Consider the following 26223-nt stretch of genomic DNA (forward strand, 5'->3'; position numbering starts at 1 on the left):
ATGGATGCTCTGAGCCGAGAGAATCTCAAACAAAAAGAAATTGTTTGCATGGTAAATACCCGTCGCCTCGCAGTCGCAGTCGTAGTCGTTGTCGTAGTCGTATCACCTGCACAAGATCTCTCCACTGCGAACTCAAACGTGTTCGGGATGCAACCACCTTGGCTTGCGGGGAGTAATTGCGGTCAACGATCGAGAACAATGTGCACCTGTCTCCGCTCTTTCGGCTCCACTCTCTTTGCCTGTTAGCAACATGCAGGTACTCCACTTGGAGAGTTGCCTCTAATCATTTTCTTATTGGACTGTTAACGCCTTGGACCCACAGAAACAAAACCTAGGCGTAATAATGGGTTTTGGCTTATAACTGTCGCTTGCGTTTTTATTATTTTTCACTTTCACTAATGAGCTACACGTGAAATCGTTTGTCGCCCATTTTCTCTTATTCTAGCCATGTGGCTTAATCGGCTTAAGTTAAATCTACCATAACATTTTGTGTGGGCTTAGGTTTCGGCGTTTACTTTTACTCAATTTCAGATTCCATCCTACGGCCACGAACAGAAACAGAGATCAATGATATCTGCCGATCTTGAATAGCCCACTTTTATTGGCAAAGACAGTCTGTGTGTGTGTGTGTGTGTGTGGTGAGCAAAGATCCAGCGCTTTCCGTGTGTTTGGTATGTAAATCTAGAATGGCCCATCAAACGGTGTTTGATTTCCAAATTTATGGGTCAAGCCAATGCAAATCAGTTTTCGAGTCCGTTCTTCAAGAAACGGGTCGTGCTTTGATAACAAATTGGACAAACAATAAATGTGTGAAGACCAAATTTGGCCATTAATGCCATGCAGATGATATAGCCGCAAATGTGTCAAAATAGAGGCAAAGTGGACCGATGAAGAAAGCCCTATATAATTTTACCGGTTATGAGATGATTCATAGAAAGGCCCCAAAATATCTCCGCAGACCGTTGGACTTTTATTGTAAAACTATTCTTTTTTAAAGACAATAATCACAACAGCCAAAAAGAAGAAAATGTCACAGAAACCAAACTAAAGTTACAAACTATTGAGTATGAAAAATGACTTAATAAGATGAGTATTAAATTAAAAACCAGGAGTGTATTAAAATAAAATTTATGTGGTTTTAAAATAAGGCTTCAGCCTACAGTTTTACACTCTTCGGTACAGAAATGAAACAATATGATTTATTATTAAATTAATACTTATACATGAACACTGTCATACAAATATGTGGTTTAAAAAGATACTCAACAAGGAATGTAATCTGATCAAGAACATTCTTACCCAACATTTGATTCACCTACTATGTGTATACTTTAATTAGCCCGTTTCTTAATAACTTATAGCACGAACGTTTAGTAATCTGCTTGGGAAGACAGTTATGAGATAAACGTAACTTCTTCCTAATTACAAAATAATGGGCACTTATTGAAATGCTTTTTCTCATTATTTTTCACGTTCCCCTGTACTTAAAGTCAGCCATAACCGTCGCACATTCCTACTTTAATAGGATTCTTTCACCGGCTAAGTGTAAATGATGTGCAAGTTATTGCTGATACTTAGCTTTTCTCTCAGCCTATATGCGCAAAATCGACCGGACCCACGCATTGTTGGCGGATTTCCAGCTGATATAGCCAACATTCCGTACATAGTGTCCATCCAACTGTTTGGGATCCATCACTGCGGCGGTTCAATCGTCAGTAGGCAAATCATTTTAACTGCTGCCCATTGTTTGGGTGAAGTTTCGCCCCGTCTGCTGAAAGTTAAGGTTGGTGGCACTTCGCGGAATCGTAAGGATGGAGTACTATACTCAGTGGCCGAAGTGCACAGCCATGAGAAGTACAATGCCAAGACCATGGACTATGATATCGGAGTGGTTCGATTGACCAAGAACCTGACATTGTCCAACAAGGTTTGTGTTCACCTGACCTTAGATGGTTTCTGCCAACTGAAGGGCTTTCTTTTTCAGATAAAGGTTATACCTGTGAGCCGTAGCAGGATAGCAGATGGCACTTATGCCACCATTGCCGGCTGGGGATTCAAGTCCATGAATGGCGCTCCGTCGGACAATCTGCAATATGCCCGAGTTCCGATCGTAAACCAGACCGCCTGCAGAACACTACTGGGCAAAGGGGTCACGGATCGGATGCTTTGTGCAGGATTTCTTCGCGGCGGCACGGATGCCTGCCAGATGGACTCCGGCGGACCCTTGTCGGTCAGGGAGCAACTGGTGGGCATCGTGTCCTGGGGAGTGGGGTGCGCCCTGGCCGATAAGCCCGGCGTTTATTCACGCCTAGATGCGTTGTACCCCTGGCTGAAGAAGTTTATAAGTTAACTCGCCTAAAAACAATAACTTAATATTGGTTTTTACGAGCGTGAGACTAGCGCACAGCAGCAGCACATGGGCACATTAAAATAAAAGCTTTCACTTTAACTACCTGTATGTAGATTTGATCGTAAAAGTGCATTGAGGTTCGCAAACATGCCAAGAAATTATTACCATAAAGTTTTAGTGCCACTAAACTAAGTTTCCAATTTAAATTTCTGAGTCTCGCAAATTTTCATTATTTTCTTTCATAACGAAGTTTGATATTCTTGATTCTTTAACTGCCAATTCGAAAATTATCTAAATGTTCGATTGATTCTTGGTAATTAAGTTGCCACTTTGAAAATTCGAATGAAGAAAATAAATAGTTTTACTCCACAGAATTCTCAAGCATTTTTTGAAGTTGAAATGTATTAGTTAAAGATTTTACAAGCAATTAAATTAAATTCAACTGCCACTTTGAAAATTCGAATGAAGAAAATTCAATTCTCAAGCGTTTTTATAAAGTTAAATTGTGTATTAGTTAAAGATTTTACCAGCAAATAAATTTTCACAATTATTATTACATATAGTGATGCAAAAACTTTTTTAAAAATTAAAACAGTTAGAATTTCAAAAAATAGTGTGACCATGTTTGGAAAACCGTGAAATTGAAGCGGTATATTCCCTGTTTTAAGCTGCGGCCACACTGGTCAAAACAAAAAATCAAAATAAAAACAATGGACCTGCAATTCGACAGCGAGACGTATTGGAACCGATCCTCTCGAGCGGCGTTCAGCTTCGACGACGAGGACGAGGTGGACCTCGCGCCGGACTTGGCCGGCAATGGAATCCTCGCCGACGACACGATTTCGGAGGCCAGCTTTAACAACAGTGCCACTCTGAATCTCTCGATCAAATCCATTTTGAGCGAGGACGCCCTGAAACTGGTGCTCCAAGAGCAGACACTGGACGACCGGGTGCTGCCCAAGGGTGTTTCGCCGGAGGAGGAGCTCAAGCTGTTGCGTCGCCAACTCCAGAGCACTCTGTACAGTCCGAATCTGGAGGCCACGGCCCAGAAGTTGTTGCAGGGCAAAACGGCTCCCTTGGAGATGTTCAAGTCGCTGCAGGAGAAGCAGCAGTTGCTGGACACCCTGCTGGCCCAAGGTGGTGGTCATGCCGTCATCACGGTGCTCCTCTTCCTCAAGCGAACCCTAAATGCGTTGCATTTCCATGCGATTCTGAGGGAGCGTCCTCGGGCCTTGGAGCAGTATCTGAGTTATCTGAAGGAGAGCGGCGACCTGGCCAGTCACATAGAGCTGTTGCAGCGATGCGGTCGCCACCAGGAGGCGGCTCTCAAGCAGTTCCAGGCTGCCCTGGCAGCCGATGATCTGGGCACCAGGAAAAAACATCTTCAACTGCTGGCAGATGCCTACGCCACTGCGGGCGTGGGTATCATACCGCTCTACGAGCAGGTGTTCCACGCCGCCTTGAAGATGCAGCAGCTAATGGAGAAGGAGACGGGCCTGGGCAAGCTGCTCCGCGATCAGCCCACGCCCGTGGAGGTACTCTATGCCTGCTGCCAGGCCAACAGCAACTGGAAGGAGCAGGATATGCTGAAGCCCGTATCACCTCAGCGATTTGCCGCCGATCAGCAGATATCCGCCGCTCAGTACGAGTGGACGGCCCTCAACGAACGGGCACAGGCGCAGGCGTATGCCGATCTGGAGTGCATATTCGAGCGGGTGCCCAGTTGGCATCCCCTGAAGACCAAGCAGTTCCACATCAGCTTCGACCTGACGCTAGCCGTTCTCCGTCTCTACGAGTTGCAGGCTCCGTCCACCGTTCTGCAGCTCTTCCTCTCCAAGATGGGCAACAGTGGCGAGAAACTGGCGCTGGCCCGGCGGGTGAAGTGCATCCGGGCGGTGATCGATGCCATGGCCGGGCTGAAGCAGCAGCAGGAACTGCAGCAGCTCAAGGACACCCTGCCCGAGCGATCCGAGGAGCAGTTCTACTGCGAGAACGCCCTGAAATCCTTGCAGAGCAAGCGCTGGACTACGGACAACATAAAGCTTAAACTGTAGAAGCATCATCATCATCTCTCTACTATTTGTATAAACGTATTTTATTGTTAATCATATATATGTGTATATAATTAATATTAATCCTACTCTGGTTTTATTAAATAATTGCAAATCACAAGCTGAATATCGAATAAAAAACAAAAAATCTGTATGTATATATGTATGTGTATATCCTGCAGCCTCCTTTTGATCTGTTCGATGAGCAGTTTGGGATTACTTTCTTTCGGTTTCAGATTTTCATCTAGTTTATTGAGTAAACAAATAAAAAAGCAGGCGTGGCCAATGGCAAACAAAGCGTTACAAAAATTGAATTCTTTAAACAATTTGTTTGTCTTAAATATTTCGTTTAAATAACAGCGCTGTATAAAGCATTTGATGTATGTATAAATAACCGCAAACAACAATTATGGTATATATATATATAATTAGGCGTAAACATGTAGGGGAAGTGGGGGGATCTGGGTGTGTTTTTCTGTGTGTGTGTGTGTTCTCGGTCCGAATTTACAACGAAACATATTAAACAAGACAGACGACAAGGACGGGCCCTCAACTGATACATTTCGAACGGAAGTTGACAAGATCCAGGACCTCAAACGGAAACGGAAAGGGAAAGGTCAAGGGAAACCACCTTGGCTAATTGGCAGCCTCGCAGTCCGAGTAGCTGAGCAGGCGCTGGCACAGGATCGTCTTGAACTTGACCGTAAAGCTATCGAATATGACATCGGTATCCTGCAGCTGCTGCTGCTGCTGCTGTTGCTGGTGCTCCTGACCGGCCGTCTGATTGCTATCCGCTGCCGCCGCAATGAGCTGCTTGAACTTCTGGTTGAGATTCTGCTCCAGCGTGGTGTTGTTGTTGTTGAAGTAGAAGACGTAGGCCAGCTCCAGCAGATAGTAGTCCAGATCGCCCATGAAGAAGCGCTCGCACTCCAGCATATCGAACTTGCGCTCCAGGAAGTGCAGACACAGGTGATAGATGAGGTGCTTCAGGTCCGATCTCCTCAGCGGCACATAGCCCGTGTCCTTGCTGAAGTACTCGAACAACTTGAGGGTGCGCTGGGCGGAGTCGCAGCTCTGCAGGCACAGCCGAAAGGCCTCCACGAAGCGAAAGTTGAGCATGCAGATGCGTATGCGGTACTCATTCCGATTTGGACGGGCGCACTCGCCGATCTTGTCGGGATTGTACAGCCCATGGAAGGCGTACAGGCAGTAGTGGATGTAGTGGCGCAGCTGCTGCAGCGACGTCTCGCCCATTCCCTCGCTGCTCTGCGTAAAGGTGCTGCCATCGTCGTCGTCGTCGTCATCGTCATCGGCTCGATTCAGCAATTTCTCCCCCCTCGCGGGCATCCCCGAGCCCATGGCCTGCTCCGGCAGCGGCACATAGCTCTGCTCCTCGGGCGTGTAGTCCATGTCCATGGAGCTGTGGCCATCGCCCAGCACGGGCGCATTGTACGAGAAACTGGCGTCGTTCTGACTCAGGTTCTCCAAACTGCTCAGCATGTCGTCCGAGTCCTGCCCGGTGGCCGCATGCTCCGTGCTGCTCTTGTAGTTCGGCGTGCCCACGGAGTAGTGCTGGTCGAAGCTGATGTTCGCCGGCTGCAGGAAGTGCGGCTGATATGGTGGCATGACCTTCAGATACCTGACCGCATCGTGGTCCAGTCGGATGCGCGGTCTCGGCAAATTGATCTCCACGGGCGCCTCCACGCACTGGCTCTCGAAGCGCATCAGTCGCTTGGTGGTCGGCAGGCACACCACCCTCTGGCGCATCCGCTCCACGCTGGGACCCAAGTCCCGGCCGCACTGACCGTTCGAGTTGCCGCCAAAGGCTCGCACAACGTGATCGGTGGTCATGACCAGCGTGAAGTCCGCACCGCAGTCCACGTACATCGGACGCTCGATGCTGTCGATGGGCGAGGGCTTGAGCACCGCCCGCCGATCCTTGTCCTCGGTGCCCAGCTGGTGCTCCAGGTTCTTGCCCCACGTGTAGAGCGTGCAGCTGGAGGAGATCAGGCAGAAGTGGAACAAGCCACTTGAGATCTGCCAAGTTGAAAGTAATCGATAATCGACTTATAGGTGACACATTCCAATTGAACTAACCTGCAGAATTTGACCTGCCACCTCGCTGGTGGACACCAGATGAGGCGTCAGGTGCTCCGTGGGATCCGGTTCGGTGGCAGCAGCTGGTGCAGGTGCCTTAAGTATTTCCGGCTCTCGCGCACACGCCGGTGCAATCTTCTCCGTAGCATCTGATGGCGCAGCCTCGCTCTGGTCCTCCTCACAATCTTTGGTCTCGCTGGGTGCCTTTGGGGTGGCCCCAGACACCACCGCGGCATAGGATGTGGTGGGTTCCACCAGGACACTGGCACTGGCACTGGCACTCGGTATGGGTGCCGGCAGCAAGGTAGCCTCCAATTGCTTGCTCAACAGCTCGCGCTGTTGATTCTCCTCCATTTTCTGCTTGGCATTGGCGCGTCGCTTGATTTGATTGGCCAAACGCAAGGCCTGCGGCGAGCTGCCCCATGTGTAAAGACGATCCTGTTCGTCTACAACTAACTGCGGAGGCATAAAGCAGGTAACTTCATGGAAACTTAATCCCCATAGCAATAGCTTACATTGGTAAAAAATTTGGTGTGTATCAGTCTTAGGCTGCAGCCGCCCACTTCGAGGCGCACTGGCAGGTTCGTCTTGGTGTCCCCGTGGTCGCTGTTGCCGGTGCCCAGCTGGCCAAAGTGATTGGAGCCGAACACGAAGAGCTCGTTGCTGCAGTAGTTAGCCTCCATGTAGCTGCTGCTGCTGCACAGCACCAGAGTGTGCGCATGGCCCAGCGATATTTGTAAAACTTTCTGCAAAACGGGAAAGCAATTTAGTAAGACAGTTAGTGTGTTAGCACTCCACTTACCTTATACTTGAAAAAACTGACTAGTTGTGGAGTAGGTATATTCTCACAGCTGCCCTGTCCCAGCTGGCCATAGACGCCCCATCTGGAAAGAGTGTAAGCATAAGCTGATATGCAAAGCAAGCAAAACAGCCTTTGACTCACCCCCACATATAGAGCTTGCCATCCGCCACAGCCGCATTGTGATATTGACCCGCCTCGAGCATCGTTATGTTCATGCCGTCCAAGGCCGTGACCAGCATCGGTTGCAAGGCCATCTGCATGTGCCGTCCAATGCCCAGCTGGCAGAGATTGTTGTTGCCCACTGAATAGAGCTATACGAATGTGGGAACATTAATGGCCTTACAATTTCAAGTTGAAGTTTAGAAACCTACGCCATTATTGGTTAGTATAAGTGTGTGCTGTCGTCCACACTTGATAGCGTGCACTTGCAAATTGAGCTGGGAAAGGAGATCTAAGCTTTTCACAGCATGCGCTGGTTCAGGTGGCTCTGAAATAACGATAACAATAATCTATATTAATCTACATAAATTATGAAATAGAAGGCAAACCCAAACCTGTTGACTTTTGAGCACTATAATAACTGGGAATGCCACTGGAGCCCCAGAAGTAGGCGGTTCCATCCACCACACAGGCGCAGTAGGCACAACCAGCTGAGATCGGTTTGAAACGCGACGATTCAATGGCAAACTAAAAGAAACTAATCATTTAATCCCAAAACTAGTAATAAATATAGCTATGATGACTTGCCTGATTGTCTTCATAGTTGATGCGGAAATTGGATAAAGCATTTACAATAGAATCATGCTTCACCCGCTGCGATTCCATGTGTATGAGCACGGCCAAATATGTTTCAATGAGACTCTTGCAAAACTCAAACAGTTGGGGATTATTGTCGTTGGAGATCGTGCAGTCGCTGTTGTGGGACACAATGGGTCGTAGAGCGGGAGAAAAGGGATTCAGTTGCCTAGCCAGGCGCTAAAAAAAAGATTGTCATCGATTAAGATATCGAATATTAATATAAACATTGAATACACTTACCTGCAACACACATGGTCTTATGTGATCCAGTTTCTCCTGGATGAAAGCAAAGTAGTCCATGGACACATGCGGCAAGTAGGTTATTGTCTCCATGAATATATTCTCGCTCAGATTGTACAGGCAGACGTTGAGCTCGTTGTACCAGCCAAACTCCTGGGCCACCACGCTGATCAGGGCATTGAAGGTGTCCAGGCAGACACCACGTACTTTGGCCAGTATAATGGCCGACGAGAAGAGTCCACTTTGGCAGAGGACAATGCTCGTCATGTTGGTGTGATATTTGCTATTGGCCACCAGGAAGTTCCTATGCAAGAAGGGTTATTTAAAGGGAACCAAAGCTATGTTAGCTTCTGCCACTCACCACAGCGGTATGTAGTTCTTATCGTTCACTGCCTTCTCGGCCAACGTGATGAGCAGCAGGTTGGCCAAATGGAACTGCGATGAGGGCGACATTTGCAGGGCGCTGATTGACTCGTCCACCCCATAGTGATAGTCACTGCAGACGGCGCCGCTGATCACATCCTCCTGCGTCTGTTTCTCGGGCAGGATCACTCGCACATCCTCCGAGTGGCGATAGGTGAGGTCGCCCAAAATGCCCTTGAGCAGCGGGTGGCCCAAGTAGCGCGATCGCAGCAGATATGTGGACTTCAGGGCCATGGCGCTCAGCTGCATGAGGGCGTAGGTGTGCCCATACATGGCCAGTTTCAGGGCTGTGCGTATCGGTTTCACCCGCGCCACGTTGTACGTGAGCAGAGCCTGGGTAATCTTCTTTCGCCTCAGCAGATAGTCGCCAGCGAACTCGATGCACTGCTCGAAGGAGAGGTCGAAGGTGTTGCAAAAGTCGCGGCACTGATTGAACTCGTTCTGCAGTGCGGCATCCAGAAACAATTCAAACGGCTCCTTTCTGCAACTCACATTTTAGATTATAATCGCCCCAAATGTAATATATCATACGTTGAAAACCTACCTCAGCTGTATGGTATATACATTCTTGTTGGTGATCACATAGCTGGGATCGTAGTTAATCTTCGGGAACTCGGACTGCATGATCTCCATTTGCCGCAGCGAAAACTCACTGCTCACATCCGCCGTCTCATAGAACTGGACGTAGTCCATGGGCGTGTGGATGTCCTTCAGCTCAAAGGCCTTGGCCTTCTCCTCTTTGGTAAGGGTCTCCGATTGGACGGCGGGACTGCGGTACTGTGCCATCTGATATAAATGCAGCACAGTTTCGTGCTCGAAGCGAAAGAGACCCAACTGGGCTAGGCTATTGAAGCGCTGTTTTAAAAGAAGAACGACATTAGCAAATGGATTCTACGATTCTAAAGGACAATGAAGAGCTCACATCTTCGTCGGAGGTGTGGAGAGAGGCCATTGCACTGCTAATCACGCTCACGGCATTGATGGCACTGCTAGCCATCTCGCTTTGATCCAGGCTCGAGGTGGCCGTGGTCGTGGCACTGGTCGTATCACTCTTCTGGCCACTGACCTCCGCCGGCTCCAGCTTCTCAATGTCCGCGTCGCGGTTCTCCTTGTCCGTGTTGGCCACCAGCGGATCCTCCAGCGACGAGGCCGCCGTGGAAATGGCCGAGTCACTGCGACAGTGCAGGTCCACGTAGTGAATGCCGTAGAGTATATTGGAGCTGATGAGTATTTCCTGTGTGTGCTTGGGTATCTTGTACACGAACAGCGGCTTCAAACTGATGTCGATGCTGTGCACGGTCAGGCTGTGACTGTTGCTGTGCAGGGCACTCAGTAGGAAGGTGCTGCGCAGGTTCTGGATGGTGTACGAGGACCCAGTGGTGGTGCCCAGCGGCTCTGGCGTCACCGACGGCGAGTCCATGATAGCAAACGAGCCCATCGTCGAGTCAGGCATAACTGGAAGAGAAAGGATGGATTACAATGAGTCCAGTTTGTGTGGGGGCATGACTTCATCAGCTTCTACTTGGTCTATCAAGTGTGAGAGTTGTGCTAACTCACCACGCAAGTGACGCTTCAATAGATGCAACAGTTCTCTCAAAACTGCACACCATTATAAAAAAAAGTATAAAATACACAATAAAATGGCATTTCAAAATTAACACGGATAAACACAATGTGGGCAAGAAAATATGTTAAAACAGGAAATGGAATAAAAAAAAGTCTTCAGTTGTGTAAGCCTACGCACATTCATCGAACTTTTGCCGCTGATCGGAGAGGCGCATCTTGATGGCCTGCAGCTTCTTGGATCCCAGGCTCTTGAGCGAAGCTAGGCGGGCCCTCGTGGCGGGCAAAATGCCATCCATGCTGCCTGCTGGCAGTTGTTGCTGCTGCTGAAAGCGGACGCCTCCCTGCTGCTCGCCAGTTTGCCGAGCCACTGCCTCACTGTAGGAAGGTGGCGCCGGCGGTGGTGGCACATCTGCAGTAGCATTTGCCTCTGTGGACCGAGCCGGGACGGAGGAGGATGGGTCGGCCGCTTGACTGCTGCCCGCAGCAGCATCCTCGCTGGACGGCGGTGGTGCGAAGACATCCTCCTCCAACTGGCTGCTGTCTGAGGCCGGATCGGAGCTATTGCTCTGGCGGGCACCCGTCACAGCACTTCCCTGCTGCTTTCCCTGCACGGACATCACGATCTGCCAGGCTCCTTCGCGTGTCGTGGGTGAACTGTCCCCGGGATACACGTACTTAATAGCTTTCTGCTCCAGCAGGAGCTTGTATTGCTGCTTCAGTGAGGAAGTTATCTGAAAGCAGAAAACCGAAGTCAGTTAGTGATTAGATTTGTGTTAGATTCAGTTGGAGATTCTTACCAACAGCATGACGCCATCGTAGGCCTTGTCCTTGCAGATAACCAGACGCATCACAGATCCGTTCTCAATGGCAGTGCTCGCAATCATGGGGCAGTTGGGACTCAGGCCCACAAAGCAGATGGAACCATCCGAGTAGCCAATGATGGCCCTGTTCTGGCCGCTGTTGGTCTTCCACCAGACGACGGACAGCGGATAGGGGCAGGTCTTGGAGGCCATGAACGAGGTGGCCATCACCTGGCTGTTGCCGGTGGCATCGATGGGCTGCTGCTGCTGCTGCTGCTGTGGCTGTGCTTGCGGCACTGTCTCCCCCGCTGTCTCTGATCCGCTATTCCGCACCAGCATGTGCTCGGGCAGATCGTGGCCCAATGGTTCCTCCTCCTCCTGCTGCTGCTCCTCCTCCTCCTCCGCCTGTAGTCTGACTTCCTCCAGCTGGTCGGCCAGCTGATCCACCGGCTCCACCGTTGGCTCGCCGAGACCCGCCGAGTGATTGGGGCACTTCTTGGAGTTGGGGCACTCGTGCGGACCCACAAAAGGTATGATGTAGGAGGTGACCTGAGTGGTGCTGTACGAGGAGCAGGAGGCCAGGCCATGGCTCTTGTCCACCAGCGCCAGGGCGGGCACAATGTGCAGCGTGTTGTCGAAACCTGTTGATGGACGATCCAGCCAGTGGTGAGAAAGGTGTACCCATCGCCCATCGGGCGTTAAATCAAAACGGAGGAGGAGGCAACAGAAAATCAATATGCACACACGCACACATGCGGGCAAAGTGATTTTAGCAGCACTCCCCCCCCAAACCGAAAGTGGGTGGTACTTACATAGCACCAGCAGCCAAGTGCCCGCCGGATCGAAGCAGACGTCGTGGATGACGCGGTTGCGGAACCAGGATATCATCTTGACCACCTCCTGGCCGGAGGAGGCGCTGATGTAGCGCAGCAGGATCTCGTTGTCCTCGCTGACCAGGCACAAAAACTGCTTCTCGTCCAGACCCGCCGTCACCGCGGACAGCTTGCAGCTGAGGTTGGTGACCAGCGGGCGCAGCTCGAACATGCCCAGCTCCTTGAGTTCCGCGTGCCCCGACATCTCGAGGGGATTCGCGGTCGTGGGAGCGCACTATTGCAATTTTAATTCACAAAATCAGTGCAGAGCAAGGAGCTTTTTCCCCCAGTTTCCGAACGAAAACAAACTAGAGGTGGGCGCGTGAGACCTGCTCTTGGTCTGGCAACGCCTGTGTCACGCAACAATTTTCCAATTGGACTCCGATTTTCTGCTCTTTTCAGATCAAAACCTATGTTATTGGGAGAGCGCGGGCTCCTTTTGCACTGCTTAACTTGCGAAGACTGGAAAAATCGCAAAAAAAAAAATTAAATACGAAAGTGCCACAAACGTCTGGCAACGCCACAAGTGCTGCGCACAAGTCTTCACTTTTCAGGCTGCCTAACTTTTTGCCCCTGATTTTTCACCAGCAGCTCGATTTGTTAGTAGAAGCCACTATTTTTTACACCCTTTTGGGTGGTTTTCACACGCGGAAAACCTGCGGTAAACACAAATCAAGGCGAAACGTCGTGCCCGATGGCCAGAGCTGCAGCACTGAAAACATCTGATTGGCAAACTGGAAGGGGGGATAGGTGGCAGCACTGTAATTTTTCTCGTCAAACGGTCACACTCTACCAGCAATCGAAAATAACGGCGGGAATCGGCGGCGTCGCTTGTGTGGATATCAACAACGTTAATTCAATTGATAAAAGCAATTGCAAGTGTTTGGACGAGTGAAAAATTATCTCTAAAATTAAGTAAAATCCACTTGATAATGGAATCTCGGTTGCCGAAACCGTCGGCCCTGAAAAGGCCCCAGATGCCGGTTAAAACCGTGCTACCCACAGATCGCATTCGCGCAGGAGGTCCTGCAGGATCGAGTTTGGGATTAGGAGGAGGAGTTGGTGCACCTGGTAGTACTTTCAATGCCAACCAAACGTACTGCGGCAACTTGCTGCCGCCGCTGTCGCGCGACCTTAACAATCTGCCGCAAGTTCTTGAGCGCCGCGGTAAAATAGGTAAGTACATTAGGCCCTTCTCGAAAGGACTTCCAACTAATCTTGTTTTCTGTGCAGCACGTGCAGCCTCGCCCGAACCCATGAAAGTGGGCAATCGGGCTAAGCTAAGACGCAGCAGGAGCGCCTGTGACATCAACGAACTGCGCGGGAACAAGAGGACCGCTGCCGTTCCCACATTACCCAGCATACCCAGTAAAGTTTCCCGTATGGCCAGTACAGTCACTAATCCCAGCCAGCGAACTGCACGGCCAGCGGTCACCGCCACTGCTGCTCCTCCCAAAAGAGCGCCGGTAACGCGTCCTGGTCCTTCTCGGGCTGCAGCGCCAGCAGTTAGCAAAGCCAAACCAGCCGGAACTGCAGGAGCAGGAGCAGGAGCATCCAGCACAGGAGCAGGAGGAGCATCCGCCACAAAGCGCATTGCCCCCTATGACTTCAAAGCCCGCTTCCATGATCTGCTGGAGAAGCACAAGGTGCTGAAAACCAAGTATGAGAAGCAGATAGATGACATGGGCGAGCTGGAGTCCATGCCCATGCAACTGGAGGAGACGCAGGCAAAGCTGATCGAAACGGAGACCACGCTGAAGAACACCCAGACGGACAACGAGTGTCTGCAGAGGCAGGTGAAGCAGCATACCAAGAATATCGAGACCATAACTTCCACCCTGGGCAGGACTAAGGAGGAGCTCTCCGAACTGCAGGCAATACATGAGGTGGGTTATATTATTGACAACAAAACTACAAAACCTTTAACTTAATATTGTAATTACAGAAAATAAAAACTGAGCATGCTGCTTTGACCACAGAAGTGGTACATTTGCGCCAGCGCACCGAGGAATTGCTGCGCAGCAATGAGCAGCAGGCCGCCGAACTGGAGACCTGCAAGGAGCAGTTGTTCCAGTCGAACATGGAGCGCAAGGAGCTGCACAACACGGTGATGGATCTGCGCGGCAACATTCGGGTCTTCTGTCGAATACGACCGCCGCTGGACTGCGAGGAGAACCGCATGTGCTGCACCTGGACGTACCACGACGAGGCGACCGTGGAGCTGCAGAGCATTGACATGCAGGCCAAGAACAAAATGGGCCAGCAGATCTTCTCGTTCGACCAGGTCTTCCATCCGCTCTCCACCCAGTCGGACATCTTCGAGATGGTCTCGCCGCTCATCCAGTCGGCGCTCGATGGCTACAACATCTGCATCTTTGCCTACGGCCAGACGGGCAGCGGCAAGACCTACACCATGGACGGAGTGGCCGACAGTGCGGGCGTCATTCCGCGCACGGTGGATCTGCTCTTCGACTCCATCAGGGGCTATCGCAATCTGGGCTGGGAGTACGAGATCAAGGCCACCTTCTTGGAGATCTACAACGAGGTGCTCTACGATCTGCTGAGCAACGAGCAGAAGGACATGGAGATACGGATGGCGAAGAACAACAAGAACGATATCTATGTGTCCAACATAACGGAGGAGACTGTCCTGGATCCCAATCATCTGCGCCATCTGATGCACACGGCCAAGATGAACCGGGCCACCGCCTCCACGGCTGGCAACGAGCGCTCCTCCCGCTCCCATGCCGTTACCAAGCTGGAGCTCATCGGACGCCACGCCGAGAAGCAAGAGATCTCGGTGGGCTCCATAAACCTGGTGGATTTGGCCGGCTCAGAGTCTCCCAAGACGAGCACCCGCATGACCGAGACGAAGAACATCAATCGATCGCTCTCCGAGCTGACCAATGTGATCCTGGCGCTGCTGCAGAAGCAGGATCACATCCCGTACCGAAACTCCAAGCTCACGCACCTTTTGATGCCCTCGCTGGGCGGCAACTCGAAGACCCTCATGTTCATCAACGTTTCGCCGTTCCAAGACTGCTTCCAAGAGTCCGTCAAGTCGCTGCGCTTCGCCGCCTCGGTGAACTCCTGTAAAATGTCCAAGGCCAAGCGGAATCGCTACCTAAACAACTCGGTGGCCAACAGCAGCACGAACAGCAACAGCAGTGGCAGTTTCGATAAATAAAGAACAAGTCTGGTTCCCAGTCTCTTAACAATTGTCAAATTTTCTAACTTGTTATTGCTTAACTTATGTGTTTACTTTAAGTGCAAATAAACTAATAAAGTGCTGGAATCGAATGGCATCTCACTTGGCTCCCACTGCCGCCCGCACCTCGGCGGGTATCTTCTCCACCAGTTCGGCATGGTTTTGTCCCAGGCTGGCCAGCACTCCCTGACGATTCACGTGCTCCACATCCGCGTGGTAGGCGTAGTGCTCGCCATTGATGTTGGTCAGGGTGCCGCCTTGGGCCTCCAGCACCGCCTCGGGTGCGCAGGTGTCCCACTTCTTGCAGCCCGGCGTGGCAAACACGTAGGCATGGGCCTTGCCCTCCAGAAGCTGCAGCACCTTAAAGCCGGCGCCTCCCACTTTCAGGACCTCTGTGGATGCGTAGGCATTTAGAGCCTGCTGGTGCAGGGCATTGGAATGCGAGCGAGTGGTGGTTATGATGAACTGGCCGGCTGGTGCGGGCACCGCTGTGAATCCTCCCGTGCCCAGACCCTTGAGACCCCAGATAGTGCGGCCCAGTTCGCCGTCGGGCTGCTTGTAGAAGGGCTGATGGATGATGCCGCCCACCGCAGCATCCTTGACAGCTATGCCAATCAGTACGGTGACGTGCTCCACATGTCCTAAGGGGAAACACTTTAATGACGATAGTGTATCGGAGATCTCTAGATCTTACCCTGTGTGTACTCCGCTGTGCCGTCCAGGGGATCCACCCATATCACAAAGTCCTCGGGCTTCGCATCCTTCCACTCCGCCGGACAGCTTTGCTGCAGGAATCCTTCATCCAGCTCGGTGACCAGCCAATCGTCGCAGACGTTCAGATCGGAACCTCCTTCCTCGCCAATGATCTTCACTGTTGGAAACTTTTTAGCCAGCGAAGCAATGATGCAGCGCTGGGCGGAGCGATCTGCCTCCGTTTGGGGATCATTCTTTCCCTTGTCCACTATACCCAGGTCGCCTTTTTTGAGCACATCGCGGATGATCCCGCCAGCCCGCTTGGCCGTGCTTATCGAGGACGCCATGACTCGCATGATCACCGGAGCAGTAGCAGCCATCTTTATCTTATTTGTTTTCAGATATGGATTGGATAAGGGAGATCTTTTCTAGATTGGAATGGGTTTGGGATGTGTTCACCGCTGCCGTCGAATGATTACGGTGAAAGTACAACAGCTGAGTGCGGCTAGAGAGGAGCAGAAACCGCTAATTATCGTATGTGGGAGTAAGTTGCCGATATTTTATTTTTACCGATATAATTATTACTAAATTTTTAATTTACAATGCTTTATCAATTGAAATCTTGTAAGGAACCTTGTTTTATTAAATCTTGTAGAAACATCAAACTTTAAATAAGGGGGTACTAATAATAACAAATATGATTTTATAAGTTAACGTAAATTGAATAAGAAAAAGCCACATACAAAACGGAGACTATTTTGAAATCATTTTGAGGCACGAGTCAAAAAATAAATTTTAATTTGTTGCCTTTTATGTTGTTATGAAAATTTTTGAAATTCAAATATATTTTTTAATACAAGTTTTGTTTCCGTTTCTAGCTTTTTCTGGCCATAAATATCAATCGGCTAAGTAGTCTGGCAACGCTGTAGGCACACAAGACCTTTGGACCACCCGCTCCCCCGCCACCCACAAATCAGTTCGTTTCCATCTTGAAGAGGTAAGTTCTTGAAATTAATAAAGTAGAAGATATTCTTTAAATAATAAATACATTTTGCAGAAAATGGCACGTGTTTTGGTTGGAGTTAAGCGTGTGATTGACTACGCCGTCAAGGTGAGCTTTTAGAAACAGCCTGTTGCGTTGTACATCCCATTTTTTTTTATCACTTGTTGCGCTCCGTTTTGCGTAATCGCTTTAATTAAATGGCAATTAAAGTAATTCCGATCCTTTTCCCTTGTCCAGGTGCGCGTCAAGCCCGACAAGACCGGCGTGGTCACCCAGGGCGTGAAGCACTCGATGAATCCCTTCGACGAGATCGCCGTGGAGGAGGCGGTGAAGCTGAAGGAGAAGAAGCTGGCCGAGGAGGTGATCGCCGTCTCCGTGGGTCCTACTCAGTCGCAGGAGGTGATCCGCACGGCCCTGGCCATGGGTGCCGATCGTGGTGTCCATGTGGAGATCCCGGCTGCAGAATACGAGCTGCTCCAGCCCATCCACGTGTCCAAGATCCTGGCCAAACTGGCGCTGGACGAGAAGGCCGACCTGGTGATTCTCGGCAAGCAGGCCATCGACGACGATGCCAACCAGACGGCTCAGATGACCGCCGCCGTGCTGGACTGGCCGCAGGGCACCTTCTGCAACAAGATCGAGAAGACGGACGCCGGTCTGACCATCACCCGTGAAATCGATGGCGGTCTGGAGACGATCAAGACCAAGATACCCGCCGTTCTCAGTGCCGATCTGCGCCTGAACACGCCGCGTTATGCCACGCTGCCCAATATCATGAAGGCCAAGAAGAAGCCGCTGAAGAAGGTGACGGCCAAGGATCTCGGGGTGGACATCTCGCCGCGCATCGAGGTCGTCTCCGTGGAGGATCCTCCGGTGCGCCAGGCCGGAGCCACTGTCGCCGATGTGGACGCCCTGGTGGCCAAGCTGAAGGAGGGCGGCCACATCTAGATCCCCCTTATCAACTAGCAAATTGTGAGCGAAAATTCTACGTTTTTTATTAGTTGAAGTTATCAGAAACGTGCATTTATCCAGCCAGGCTTTAAAATTCTACCCATCCCCCGTGTGCTTTAAGTGAAATCTAAATTGGAATTTATTTTCGTTGTGTCCAGCTGTAAGAATAAAGTGATTGTAGGCTCTGAAATCGTACAGCAGGGTCAGCCAATGACTCGTCTCGTCTATTTTTCTCTGTCTGCCGGTGGTGATGCCTTTTCAGGAAATCCCGCTCAACTTGACGCCCCAAAAAACGGGCAACAGGGTCAACACCCAATGGTCATTGATTTTCCATTGTTTTCGATCGTTTTTTATTAGCGGTAAACTTGAAAGGAAAACATTTGCTAATGTGTATTATATAAGAGTACAAAATGGTATAAAGAGGATAGTGTATATGTTGTTCATAAAATTTTCAACTACAGACTACGTTTGTTTTTGTTTTGGACGATCATGACACACATGCTTATTATATATAGATATTTATGTGTATACACATTTTAAAAAGAGAGTAAATCGGTCTAAGGTAGATATAGATAAGGGTGGGTAGACTTTCCTGATTACAAACTGAAGAGACAAAATGTATTTGTGGGGTAAATGCAAGCAATTTGTTCTTAGATTAGATTCAAATGACAATTTTGAATTTCGAGATCGTTTTTTTTAACTAGGCAAGTCAAATAAATAAATTTTTATTGTTTGGCCTAAATACTTATAGTTCAATTTTGTATATGGCAAAATTTTGAAAGCCTCTTTCATATCTTATCTTTATAAATTTACCCACCCTACTGTTAATTAAGAACGGCAAATGCGGCCATAGTAAACGCCAATTAAAAGATACATTGTGCTTAAATAAAATAAACGGGCAGTAGATAAGGTTCTATTGTTCATAGCGTCCAATCTTGTCAAGCTCTTGGCCAGGCTAAAAGTGTTTTTGTGAAAAAATATGCAGCTTTGACCGATAGCCAATAAATGTTTATCATTATTGCTAGTACTACCCCTTTCCTCTTCTATCACACGCCGCGTCGTAGCCAGCGCCCAATCCACACCAGTAGCCATCAAACCCGTCCAGCTGGAACCGACTGCTTGTCGCGGAAATGCAGAATGCGCGTCAGCATGGTGGTGATGCAGGGGATCTGCTTCTGCTGGTGCATCTCCGGGGTGTCCGGGGTGCAGGACTCAAAGTCCACGGCCACGCGTTGGCACACGAACGTGAGCAGCGTGAGGATGTCGAGCCGTTTGCCATTGGCCGCCAGTTCGGCGCACAGGCTCTGCATGAACCAGCTGCCGCGGGTGGTGTTGCGCCACGAATAGAAGCCCGGAACGGTGGAGTAGGCAATCAGGAAGTCGGCGTGCACGGGTATCTTGTAGCTCATCGACGAGTCGCCATCCGTCTCCGTTTGGCTGCGCTGCATGGTCACTCCGCCGTCCAGTCGATCGCCCTGACAGGCCTGGATGAAGAACAACTTGGGCTTGCCGGCCAGCGAGGGACAATGGTTGGCCGTGAAGAAGCTCCAGATGTTTTCCAGCTTGTACTGCGTGTCCTTGGCATAGATGTAGCCCATCTCGCCGTGCGACAAGATGGCCACCAGGATGCAATCACTGTCAGCATGATTCTGCGAGGCTGCATACTCAATCGTTCGCAGGATGTCCTTGTAGCGGCAGTCCTTGTACACCGTCACCTCGAAGTCCAGCTGCTTGAGCACACGGGTGAGATTCTCGCAGTCCACGTTAGTTCCTGCCCGGGATTTTAGAGTGGGCACCTCGAAGTGCTCATGGTTGAAGATCAGGGCCATGCCGCGATTCTTGTGGCGCATATTGTACTCGGCTGCATGGCGATCGGTGACCATTTTGGCCACATTCTTGCGGTAGCTGGAGGAGGGTGAGCTGTACCCGTTGGCCAGCTGCCCGATGGCTCCGGTGCCATAAGGATGCGAGGATCCTGTGACCAGTACGCTGTTGCCCGCTGAACCCGCGGAACCCAGGGCATCGGTGTGATCGTCCGGATTAGAATCCACCCTTATTCCCACCTGATCCCCGGATTCTCCATTGTTGCTGGCGTCCATGACGAAATTCCCTCCTTGAGCCTGTAAAAACTGATGAGTCACAAACACTTCGAAACTGGTTTTTCAAATTCCGTAAAAAACTAAACTGCACGACTGCGGCAAAAGTGCTAAGTTCTGGGGAAAAGCCGTGTTTACGCGCAACAAAGACAACTAGTGATTAACTAATTATTTAGTGGCTTTGCTTTATTCTTCAAATTAGTATGACCGCAGATGAGCAGTTAAAATTATCCCATATAGCGCCTGAATTAGGGATGAGACTTTCAAGTCGTGTCACGAAACGGAATTTGTACAAGCAAATTTGTACATCGAATGTTTGTTTTAAGGATTTTAATGTTAAAAAGGGTTTTATAAACTCTGTTTTATCAGTGATCAGAACCTGTCCAAGTTCTTAGTATTTATCTTGTTTCTAAATGCATAAATTTATAACATAAACAACATTTAGACATATAAGAGCATTTTGCGCGCTTAGTCTGGTTTAAAATAACAATCAAATAAAATTAGCCAGAGCTGTGTTAAAAACTAACGCAGCATCTTTGGACAATTTCTTTCAGTGTAAAAACACCCTTGTTTTCAGGAAAACAAAATCGTCCTTTGTTTTGTTGTTGCGTGGGACCGCAGCATACTTTTTAAAAAATCCGGCAATATACCAAAAAATACACGAAAATACTGCCATCTGCGCGGCCACACTATCAGAAGGTTTGAGACGCACTGTTAAAATCGTTGAATTGTTCCATTTTGTTTAAAAATAAAGAAAATTGCCAATGTTCTGGACACCAGAGCATGTGGAGAGCATGCTGGATGTGCTCAAGACCTCCACAGATCGAACGGTCATTTACAAATGCCTGGTGAAACTGCGCACCGATCTGGTGAAGGACAAGAATGGCATTGTTTTATTTCGCACTGCTGGGGGCGTTCACATCATGGTGGGTTTGCGGTTTGGCAGCCACTGCCTTGCACCACATAGGATCGTGATTCAAATCGATTTTTAAATGTTAATTATTTGCGTCTTCAAGGTTCGTTTGATCACCAAGCTAAATGAAAAGATAATGGAGGTGGTCTTGAGCATACTAGGAAACTGCTGCACTGACGAACAGGCCTGCATTGAGGTGAGAATCAAGCTGTCCAAGCAATATATTAACTATTAGGTTTAAATTAGTATTTAAAAAAATGTATTAAGTTAAATTATAAGGTAATACTTTTTATGATCTTAATTTGTATTTCTCACCTTTTTCACTTGACAATTATGCTTTAAAAACCATATAAGTAATAAACTAAATTTATAAACATAGAACATATTTTACAAAATTTATATATTACAAATTATAACATCAGGTTATAAGTTTATATCTGCAGGAAATAAATTGTTTAATATATCATACCATCATATATTTTTAATAGACATTATAAAATGTTTTCAATGTTATTTTTGCCTCTAGAAATTCCACTTTGAGTTTAAAAATTTTAAATAACTCCCTTTTATAAGATTCTAAAAAACTGTTTTTATTTTTAGAAAACCAATAAAAAACACTCGTATATTAACAACTTGTTTTCCGCTTTCCAGGCCGTTGAATGCAAGGTGATTCCCCCGCTTGTGACCATTCTCAAGACCATACCCAATCCTCTGATCCAATGCCGCGCCTGCCGGATGCTGGGAAACCTGGCCAAAAGCAAGAAGGCATCCCAGTATCTCAACGTTCACTACGCCGCCATTGCCCCGGCCATCTGCCACATCATCGAGTCCACCAGCGCCGTGCAGACCCGCATCATGGCCTTCCGCGTCTGCCGCTTCCTCCTGGCCAGCAGCCAGTTTCTCAAGTACTTTCTCGTCTCCAATGGGTTCCTGCAGCTAATGCGCATCTTCCTGGCCGTGATGAAGAACAATGAGGCTCCCAAGGAGCCCGTCCCAGACATCGAGGTGTCCACGCTGATTGGCCTGAAGCGGAACCAGCACCGCGAGAAGTACTTCGAGGAGGTGGCCCGAAATTTGGAGGGTGTCCGCAGTGACATCTTCGACTACCAGATGCTCAAGAACGCCACACGGAACTGTGACTATGCTCTGCCCAAGGAAAATGAGGCGGCTGTGGAGCTGGCTCTGGAGATTTTAAAGTGTCTGGTCCTGATTTCAGCTCAACAGATTGGCATGAAAGCTTGGGAGGTGAGTCTTTTTAATCGTTAGAAATTGAAATAAATTTGTATAAATATATTTAGTTATAATCAGCATAACAAGGAAAAATATTTATAGCTTCGGCATAATAATCGAATATATAATTTTTGTAACCAACTGTTAATACTCAAATATTCAATGTCTTTTTCTTTAGTCCATTTCCCGCAACACTTCGCTGGCCTCGATTGTGTGCTTCGTGAAGGAGGACGGCGATCAGCGGGCTTCGGCCCTAAAAATCCTTTCGAACTTCTGCAAGGATCCCTGTGCCTTCTACATGCTGAGCACGGCGGATGCCATTGTGGCCGCCTGCGAAATGCTCATGGCGGTTAACATGGCAAAGCCACTGAACGAAAGCGAAAATCGGCATTGCATTAACATCATATTGACGCTATCGACGGATGCCTGCAGTCGCTCGAAGATCCGAAGATGTGGAGCACTGCGCAAACTGGTGGCCATGATAAGGGACTCCAATTCCCAGAGCGAGCGTTCATCGGTGGGTCTAGTGCCTGACTAAATGCCAGCTTAGTCAGATTAATGGTAATCTCTCCTATTCAACAGCTTTTCCACATACTCAACAACTTTCAATATGACAACATAAGCATGGAGCTACTGCTATATGAGGGCTTGGTGCCCATGCTGGTGAGGGAATTGAATGATTACCTGACCAGCGATGATGAGCATCACAAACGTAGACGAGAGGAGAGGCTACAAGGTGGCAAGAAGAGAAAACTGACGGATCCCACAACGCCAGAGACGCTAAGCAAGGTGGGTAGAGTGGTTAAATTCATTAATTTAATTACTATTAACTTATGATTTTTTCCTCTCAAAGTTCTCAAAGACCCACGAGACCTCGGACTTTGACTCGCCGAGCAGTTCACCCAGGTCTTATCGCACCACCAGTCCGTGCAGTTCGCGTAGCATGTCGCCGGTGTGCAAAGATCTGCTTGCAAATGATGACGACGACAACTATTCACCGGCCTGCAGTGACGACGACGACGAAGACGAGGATGACAGCACATATACTGGCAGTGGGGATACTAGGGATCGCCGCGCAGCCGCCAATCGTGCTCAGGCCTCGAATGTCTTGGACATATTGAAGCTAATCGACGAGGGTAGCGAGCCCATAGATGATCCGCTGTCCGACAAAGAGGATCTCGAGGAACTCAGCTCGGATGTGCCGCCCAAGCTGGCCCAGTTCCGCAATCAAGCAGGCGACACCATCGACATTATCGAGAATCTAATTTATCGCATTACGCTGATGGTCAACAAGCGAGTGGAGCTGGGAAAGCCAGAGACATTGGACACCCTGATCAGAGCCATCAACCTATTTGGGGCCAACAATAATTTCTCCAATGCCCTGACCAATATTCTACTGTGAGTTGACATGGCAAACTAGAGAATCTAATGTAATGGTTAATAATCAAACCTTTTGCAGGGAGAGCCAGTTTTTTGCCCAGATCATCAAACATGGCGTGGTGCATCAACTCTATCAGCTAACCAAGGTGGAAGAGGTGTGTTATAAACTTATTTCTTAGTGATTAGGTTTTATAGACCCCCTAATTTAATTTTTAGATGCGCAAGGATGGCTTTGCCTTTTTGGAAACCCTAACCAATGTGGGCGAATCCAACTATGGCAAGGAGGAGCTGGTGCGTCTACTACGCTGCGATGATGTGAATGCCCAGCACAGAGCAGCCATTTCGGTGGCCTACATTGTCAAGAGCCATCGCTTGCTGTATCAGTTCCTGTACGACGGCAATGCCCTGAACCTGCTGTTTGATCTTATGCTGCGCAAGAAAAGCGATGACCACTATGCCAATGAGGCTGTGGATGCAGTCACCTCAATGGCCCGCTATACCCTGGGCATTGTTTTATCCGAAGCTGAAGCTGTAGCTGAACCTGTGGAAAGTGCGGCTGACATGTGTACGCAGAAGCTAAGTGAATCTGCGCCACTGCACGAGAAGTGCGACATGAGATTTTTGGTCAGTGGAGGGGCTACAGAGGATTCCACCCTGACCATTGGCTTCAATAAGCAGCTGCTCTGCGAGACCAGCGAGGTTTTCAACAAAATGCTCAACAGTGACTTCCGCGAGGGTCACCATGGCGAGATTCAGCTGCAGGACTACACGGCCAATGGATTGCGTTACTTTCTGCATTTAATCGTGTGCCAGAAGCGGCACCCCAACGAACCGGACTACCCGGCTCTGCTGCAGGCCTACGAGATGTCGCGCGTGTACATCATACCCGAGATGGAGGCCATACTGCAGCAGCGACTCGTCCAGTTCCTGGACGCGCACAACTGCCTGCGCCTGCTGGAGTGGGCGCTGAAGAACTACCATGCCGAGCTGACGGAAACGGCCATCAGCTACTATCTCTGCTCCTTGCTGCCGGCGCAGGAGAAGCTTCAACTCTTTCGGGCGGCCGAGGACTCCACCTATGCCACCGAATGGTTCCAGCTGCTCAACGATGCTGTTTTCGAGCGGTGTCGCAGCACTGGCTATTAGTAGACAACACCTCCATCACCACCATCACCACCTCCATCTCCATCTCCCAGTTATGTTCTGTGATCGTCATTCTTTCCGTTTTCAGCTCGATCTATTTGCCACAGCCCCGGGCCAAGTATTCCAATGTGCTACAAGTGTATATTATATTTAAAATGTATAGACTCTAAGTTTTGACCTAAATCTTCTTCTGTCTGTTGTGGGTGGACTCGTAGGTGGGCATGGCGCAGAAGCGCAGGGTTAGCCAGTCCACCAGTGGAGTGGGGCAGATCGAGAAGAGCCAGCGGTAGAAGCGATATCGACGGGGCTCCTCGATGTACAAGGCCAAAGGCTGTGAGCTGGTCAGGGCATCTTTGAATTTGGCCAGCAGCGAGTCGTTCCTGAGACGATTGGGTGGCTTGAAGCCACTCAGGACTTTCAGGTAGCCATTGAAGGCCTCGAAATAAGTGTCATACAGGGCATGTTGCTCCTGGCTGAAGGCCTCGCTCATCTTCTGAGCATGTTGCTGCTGCCTGGCTGCAATGTTGCTGTCCAGGACGAAGGATCCCGGTATGAAGTTGACCACCTCCAGGCCATACTGCTGCAGTTCCACTCGCAGGGCATCCGTCCAGAAGCGCAGGGCAGCCTTGGAGGCGGCATAGGGACCCAGGGCGGGCAGAGCCTGCAGGCCACAGTGGCTGGTCACGTTGATGATCCTACCCTGCTGCTGCCGAAGCAGGGGCAGCAGCTCACGGGTCAACCTCATGGTGCCCAGCAAGTTGCAATTGATCTGTGCCTCGATTTGCTCGGGCAACTGCCATTCGAATTCGCCAAAGCACATCACTCCTGCATTGTTTATCAGGGCTGTCAACCGGTAGCTACGATCCTTGGCCAGTATATCCCTGAGTTGCTCATGAACATGGCGTATCGAGTCGGGCTGCAATAGATCCAGTTCCAGCGTGTACATCCTAGTCAGCCCCCCATGGGATGCGCTCAAAGCCTGCAGCAGCCGGGCTCCATCCGATTTGAGATTGTGGCAGCAGGAAACCACTGTCATGTGGAGCGATTCATGGCAGTAAACGGCCATCGAGTGGCTATTTAAAGGCAGATATCAGGCTAGTTAGTTACGTCAACTGGTGCCCAGTTCAACTACCTTACCCCAGTCCCGAGTCGCAGCCCGTGATCAGCACCACATGTCGGCTATCGACCTTCAGCTGCTTCCTACCCCATCCCAACGTTCGTCCCAGGGCGCGAAGAAATTGACTGCCGCTCATATTGCCAGTTCTCGAGTAACTGAAACAAAGATCCGATTTATGCCTGCACCGAAATTAACAGATTCGAAAAAATGCAAATTAAGGCAAACCCGAAAATGAATATATACATTGTCTATACACGTACATACATACATATGTAACCATTATCAGTGGACGCATGGAGGTTTTACCTGCCCTTTAGGCTGGTTCTTAACATCGTCAAGGGGTGCCAGCCAAATAAAAAAAAATAATTGTATTATATTGTATGAAAGTCCAGAAAATCAAAGCAAGAAAATTTGCAAAAAAAATATAATAATTTTGAAATGTTATTCTTGATAAAAAAATGTTTTATTTAATTTTTATGTTTATTCAAAA

General features: G+C 49.2%; 9 protein-coding genes across 11 annotated transcripts; 5 read left to right on the top strand and 4 right to left on the bottom strand.

Moving 5' to 3' along the window:
* Nucleotides 1–1308: 1308 nt before the first annotated feature.
* On the top strand, nucleotides 1309–2767 carry LOC108148515 (trypsin-1). Its single transcript, XM_017275552.1, has 2 exons — nucleotides 1309–1927; nucleotides 1985–2767. Exons 1-2 carry the CDS (start codon nucleotides 1550–1552, stop codon nucleotides 2348–2350), a joined length of 744 nt encoding a protein of 247 aa, XP_017131041.1. The 5' UTR covers nucleotides 1309–1549; the 3' UTR covers nucleotides 2351–2767.
* A 274-nt stretch (nucleotides 2768–3041) lies between these two features.
* On the top strand, nucleotides 3042–4627 carry LOC108148548 (vacuolar protein sorting-associated protein 16B). Its single transcript, XM_017275596.2, has one exon. It carries the CDS (start codon nucleotides 3061–3063, stop codon nucleotides 4402–4404), a length of 1344 nt encoding a protein of 447 aa, XP_017131085.1. The 5' UTR covers nucleotides 3042–3060; the 3' UTR covers nucleotides 4405–4627.
* Nucleotides 4628–4631: 4 nt separating this feature from the next.
* LOC108148544 lies at nucleotides 4632–12706 on the bottom strand. Its single transcript, XM_017275588.2, has 15 exons — nucleotides 11940–12706; nucleotides 11125–11768; nucleotides 10506–11058; nucleotides 9684–10216; nucleotides 9306–9616; nucleotides 8700–9242; nucleotides 8339–8642; nucleotides 8048–8275; nucleotides 7855–7987; nucleotides 7672–7787; nucleotides 7442–7611; nucleotides 7301–7382; nucleotides 7014–7244; nucleotides 6499–6954; nucleotides 4632–6438 (listed from the first exon to the last, which is right to left on the bottom strand). Exons 1-15 carry the CDS (start codon nucleotides 12202–12204, stop codon nucleotides 5038–5040), a joined length of 5970 nt encoding a protein of 1989 aa, XP_017131077.1. The 5' UTR covers nucleotides 12205–12706; the 3' UTR covers nucleotides 4632–5037.
* Nucleotides 12707–12800: 94 nt separating this feature from the next.
* LOC108148547 (protein claret segregational) lies at nucleotides 12801–15294 on the top strand. The gene is made up of 3 exons (XM_017275595.1): nucleotides 12801–13175; nucleotides 13233–13885; nucleotides 13945–15294. The coding sequence occupies exons 1-3, from the start codon at nucleotides 12932–12934 to the stop codon at nucleotides 15184–15186; spliced, it is 2139 nt and encodes a 712-aa protein (XP_017131084.1). The 5' UTR covers nucleotides 12801–12931; the 3' UTR covers nucleotides 15187–15294.
* On the bottom strand, nucleotides 15211–16409 carry LOC108148553 (3'(2'),5'-bisphosphate nucleotidase 1). Its single transcript, XM_017275600.2, has 2 exons — nucleotides 15902–16409; nucleotides 15211–15848 (listed from the first exon to the last, which is right to left on the bottom strand). The coding sequence occupies exons 1-2, from the start codon at nucleotides 16278–16280 to the stop codon at nucleotides 15307–15309; spliced, it is 921 nt and encodes a 306-aa protein (XP_017131089.1). The 5' UTR covers nucleotides 16281–16409; the 3' UTR covers nucleotides 15211–15306.
* A 409-nt stretch (nucleotides 16410–16818) lies between these two features.
* Nucleotides 16819–18049, top strand: LOC108148554 (electron transfer flavoprotein subunit beta). Of its 3 annotated transcripts, none has more exons than XM_017275603.2 (4): nucleotides 16819–16897; nucleotides 16958–17011; nucleotides 17141–17875; nucleotides 17936–18049. In XM_017275603.2, exons 2-3 carry the CDS (start codon nucleotides 16961–16963, stop codon nucleotides 17849–17851), a joined length of 762 nt encoding a protein of 253 aa, XP_017131092.1. In that variant the 5' UTR covers nucleotides 16819–16897; nucleotides 16958–16960; the 3' UTR covers nucleotides 17852–17875; nucleotides 17936–18049. The 3 variants fall into 3 exon arrangements, with proteins under 3 accessions (XP_017131092.1, XP_017131093.1, XP_017131091.1); XM_017275604.2 differs by having other exon boundaries at nucleotides 17940–18049; XM_017275602.2 differs by having other exon boundaries at nucleotides 17141–18049.
* A 138-nt stretch (nucleotides 18050–18187) lies between these two features.
* Nucleotides 18188–20168, bottom strand: LOC108148551 (caspase). Its single transcript, XM_017275598.2, has one exon. It carries the CDS (start codon nucleotides 19951–19953, stop codon nucleotides 18946–18948), a length of 1008 nt encoding a protein of 335 aa, XP_017131087.1. The 5' UTR covers nucleotides 19954–20168; the 3' UTR covers nucleotides 18188–18945.
* Nucleotides 20169–20638: 470 nt separating this feature from the next.
* Nucleotides 20639–24786, top strand: LOC108148545. The gene is made up of 8 exons (XM_017275590.2): nucleotides 20639–20876; nucleotides 20967–21059; nucleotides 21515–22108; nucleotides 22272–22610; nucleotides 22676–22882; nucleotides 22947–23491; nucleotides 23553–23628; nucleotides 23690–24786. Exons 1-8 carry the CDS (start codon nucleotides 20715–20717, stop codon nucleotides 24617–24619), a joined length of 2946 nt encoding a protein of 981 aa, XP_017131079.1. The 5' UTR covers nucleotides 20639–20714; the 3' UTR covers nucleotides 24620–24786.
* Nucleotides 24749–25885, bottom strand: LOC108148549 (D-beta-hydroxybutyrate dehydrogenase, mitochondrial). Its single transcript, XM_017275597.2, has 2 exons — nucleotides 25754–25885; nucleotides 24749–25689 (listed from the first exon to the last, which is right to left on the bottom strand). The coding sequence occupies exons 1-2, from the start codon at nucleotides 25867–25869 to the stop codon at nucleotides 24795–24797; spliced, it is 1011 nt and encodes a 336-aa protein (XP_017131086.1). The 5' UTR covers nucleotides 25870–25885; the 3' UTR covers nucleotides 24749–24794.
* Nucleotides 25886–26223: the final 338 nt, after the last annotated feature.

The sequence above is a fragment of the Drosophila elegans genome, unplaced genomic scaffold (assembly GCF_018152505.1).
Source record: "Drosophila elegans isolate 14027-0461.03 unplaced genomic scaffold, ASM1815250v1 contig_476, whole genome shotgun sequence".
Lineage (NCBI taxonomy): Eukaryota > Metazoa > Arthropoda > Insecta > Diptera > Drosophilidae > Drosophila > Drosophila elegans.

Coding starts and splice junctions, on each gene's coding strand:
- LOC108148515 (XM_017275552.1), top strand. CDS start 1,550: ATGATGTGCAAGTTATTGCTGATACTTAGCTTTTCTCTCAGCCTATAT. Junction 1,928..1,984: donor ACCTGACATTGTCCAACAAG/GTTTGTGTTCAC, acceptor TTTCTTTTTCAG/ATAAAGGTTATACCTGTGAG.
- LOC108148548 (XM_017275596.2), top strand. CDS start 3,061: ATGGACCTGCAATTCGACAGCGAGACGTATTGGAACCGATCCTCTCGA.
- LOC108148544 (XM_017275588.2), bottom strand. CDS start 12,204: ATGTCGGGGCACGCGGAACTCAAGGAGCTGGGCATGTTCGAGCTGCGC. Junction 9,243..9,305: donor GTATATACCATACAGCTGAG/GTAGGTTTTCAA, acceptor TGTGAGTTGCAG/AAAGGAGCCGTTTGAATTGT. Junction 6,955..7,013: donor ACACCAAATTTTTTACCAAT/GTAAGCTATTGC, acceptor ATGCCTCCGCAG/TTAGTTGTAGACGAACAGGA.
- LOC108148547 (XM_017275595.1), top strand. CDS start 12,932: ATGGAATCTCGGTTGCCGAAACCGTCGGCCCTGAAAAGGCCCCAGATG. Junction 13,176..13,232: donor TGAGCGCCGCGGTAAAATAG/GTAAGTACATTA, acceptor TTTTCTGTGCAG/CACGTGCAGCCTCGCCCGAA. Junction 13,886..13,944: donor AACTGCAGGCAATACATGAG/GTGGGTTATATT, acceptor TTGTAATTACAG/AAAATAAAAACTGAGCATGC.
- LOC108148553 (XM_017275600.2), bottom strand. CDS start 16,280: ATGGCTGCTACTGCTCCGGTGATCATGCGAGTCATGGCGTCCTCGATA. Junction 15,849..15,901: donor CACAGCGGAGTACACACAGG/GTAAGATCTAGA, acceptor GTTTCCCCTTAG/GACATGTGGAGCACGTCACC.
- LOC108148554 (XM_017275602.2), top strand. CDS start 16,961: ATGGCACGTGTTTTGGTTGGAGTTAAGCGTGTGATTGACTACGCCGTC. Junction 17,012..17,140: donor TGATTGACTACGCCGTCAAG/GTGAGCTTTTAG, acceptor TCCCTTGTCCAG/GTGCGCGTCAAGCCCGACAA.
- LOC108148551 (XM_017275598.2), bottom strand. CDS start 19,953: ATGGACGCCAGCAACAATGGAGAATCCGGGGATCAGGTGGGAATAAGG.
- LOC108148545 (XM_017275590.2), top strand. CDS start 20,715: ATGTTCTGGACACCAGAGCATGTGGAGAGCATGCTGGATGTGCTCAAG. Junction 22,611..22,675: donor CCCAGAGCGAGCGTTCATCG/GTGGGTCTAGTG, acceptor CCTATTCAACAG/CTTTTCCACATACTCAACAA. Junction 23,492..23,552: donor GCCCTGACCAATATTCTACT/GTGAGTTGACAT, acceptor AACCTTTTGCAG/GGAGAGCCAGTTTTTTGCCC.
- LOC108148549 (XM_017275597.2), bottom strand. CDS start 25,869: ATGAGCGGCAGTCAATTTCTTCGCGCCCTGGGACGAACGTTGGGATGG. Junction 25,690..25,753: donor GGCTGCGACTCGGGACTGGG/GTAAGGTAGTTG, acceptor GCCTTTAAATAG/CCACTCGATGGCCGTTTACT.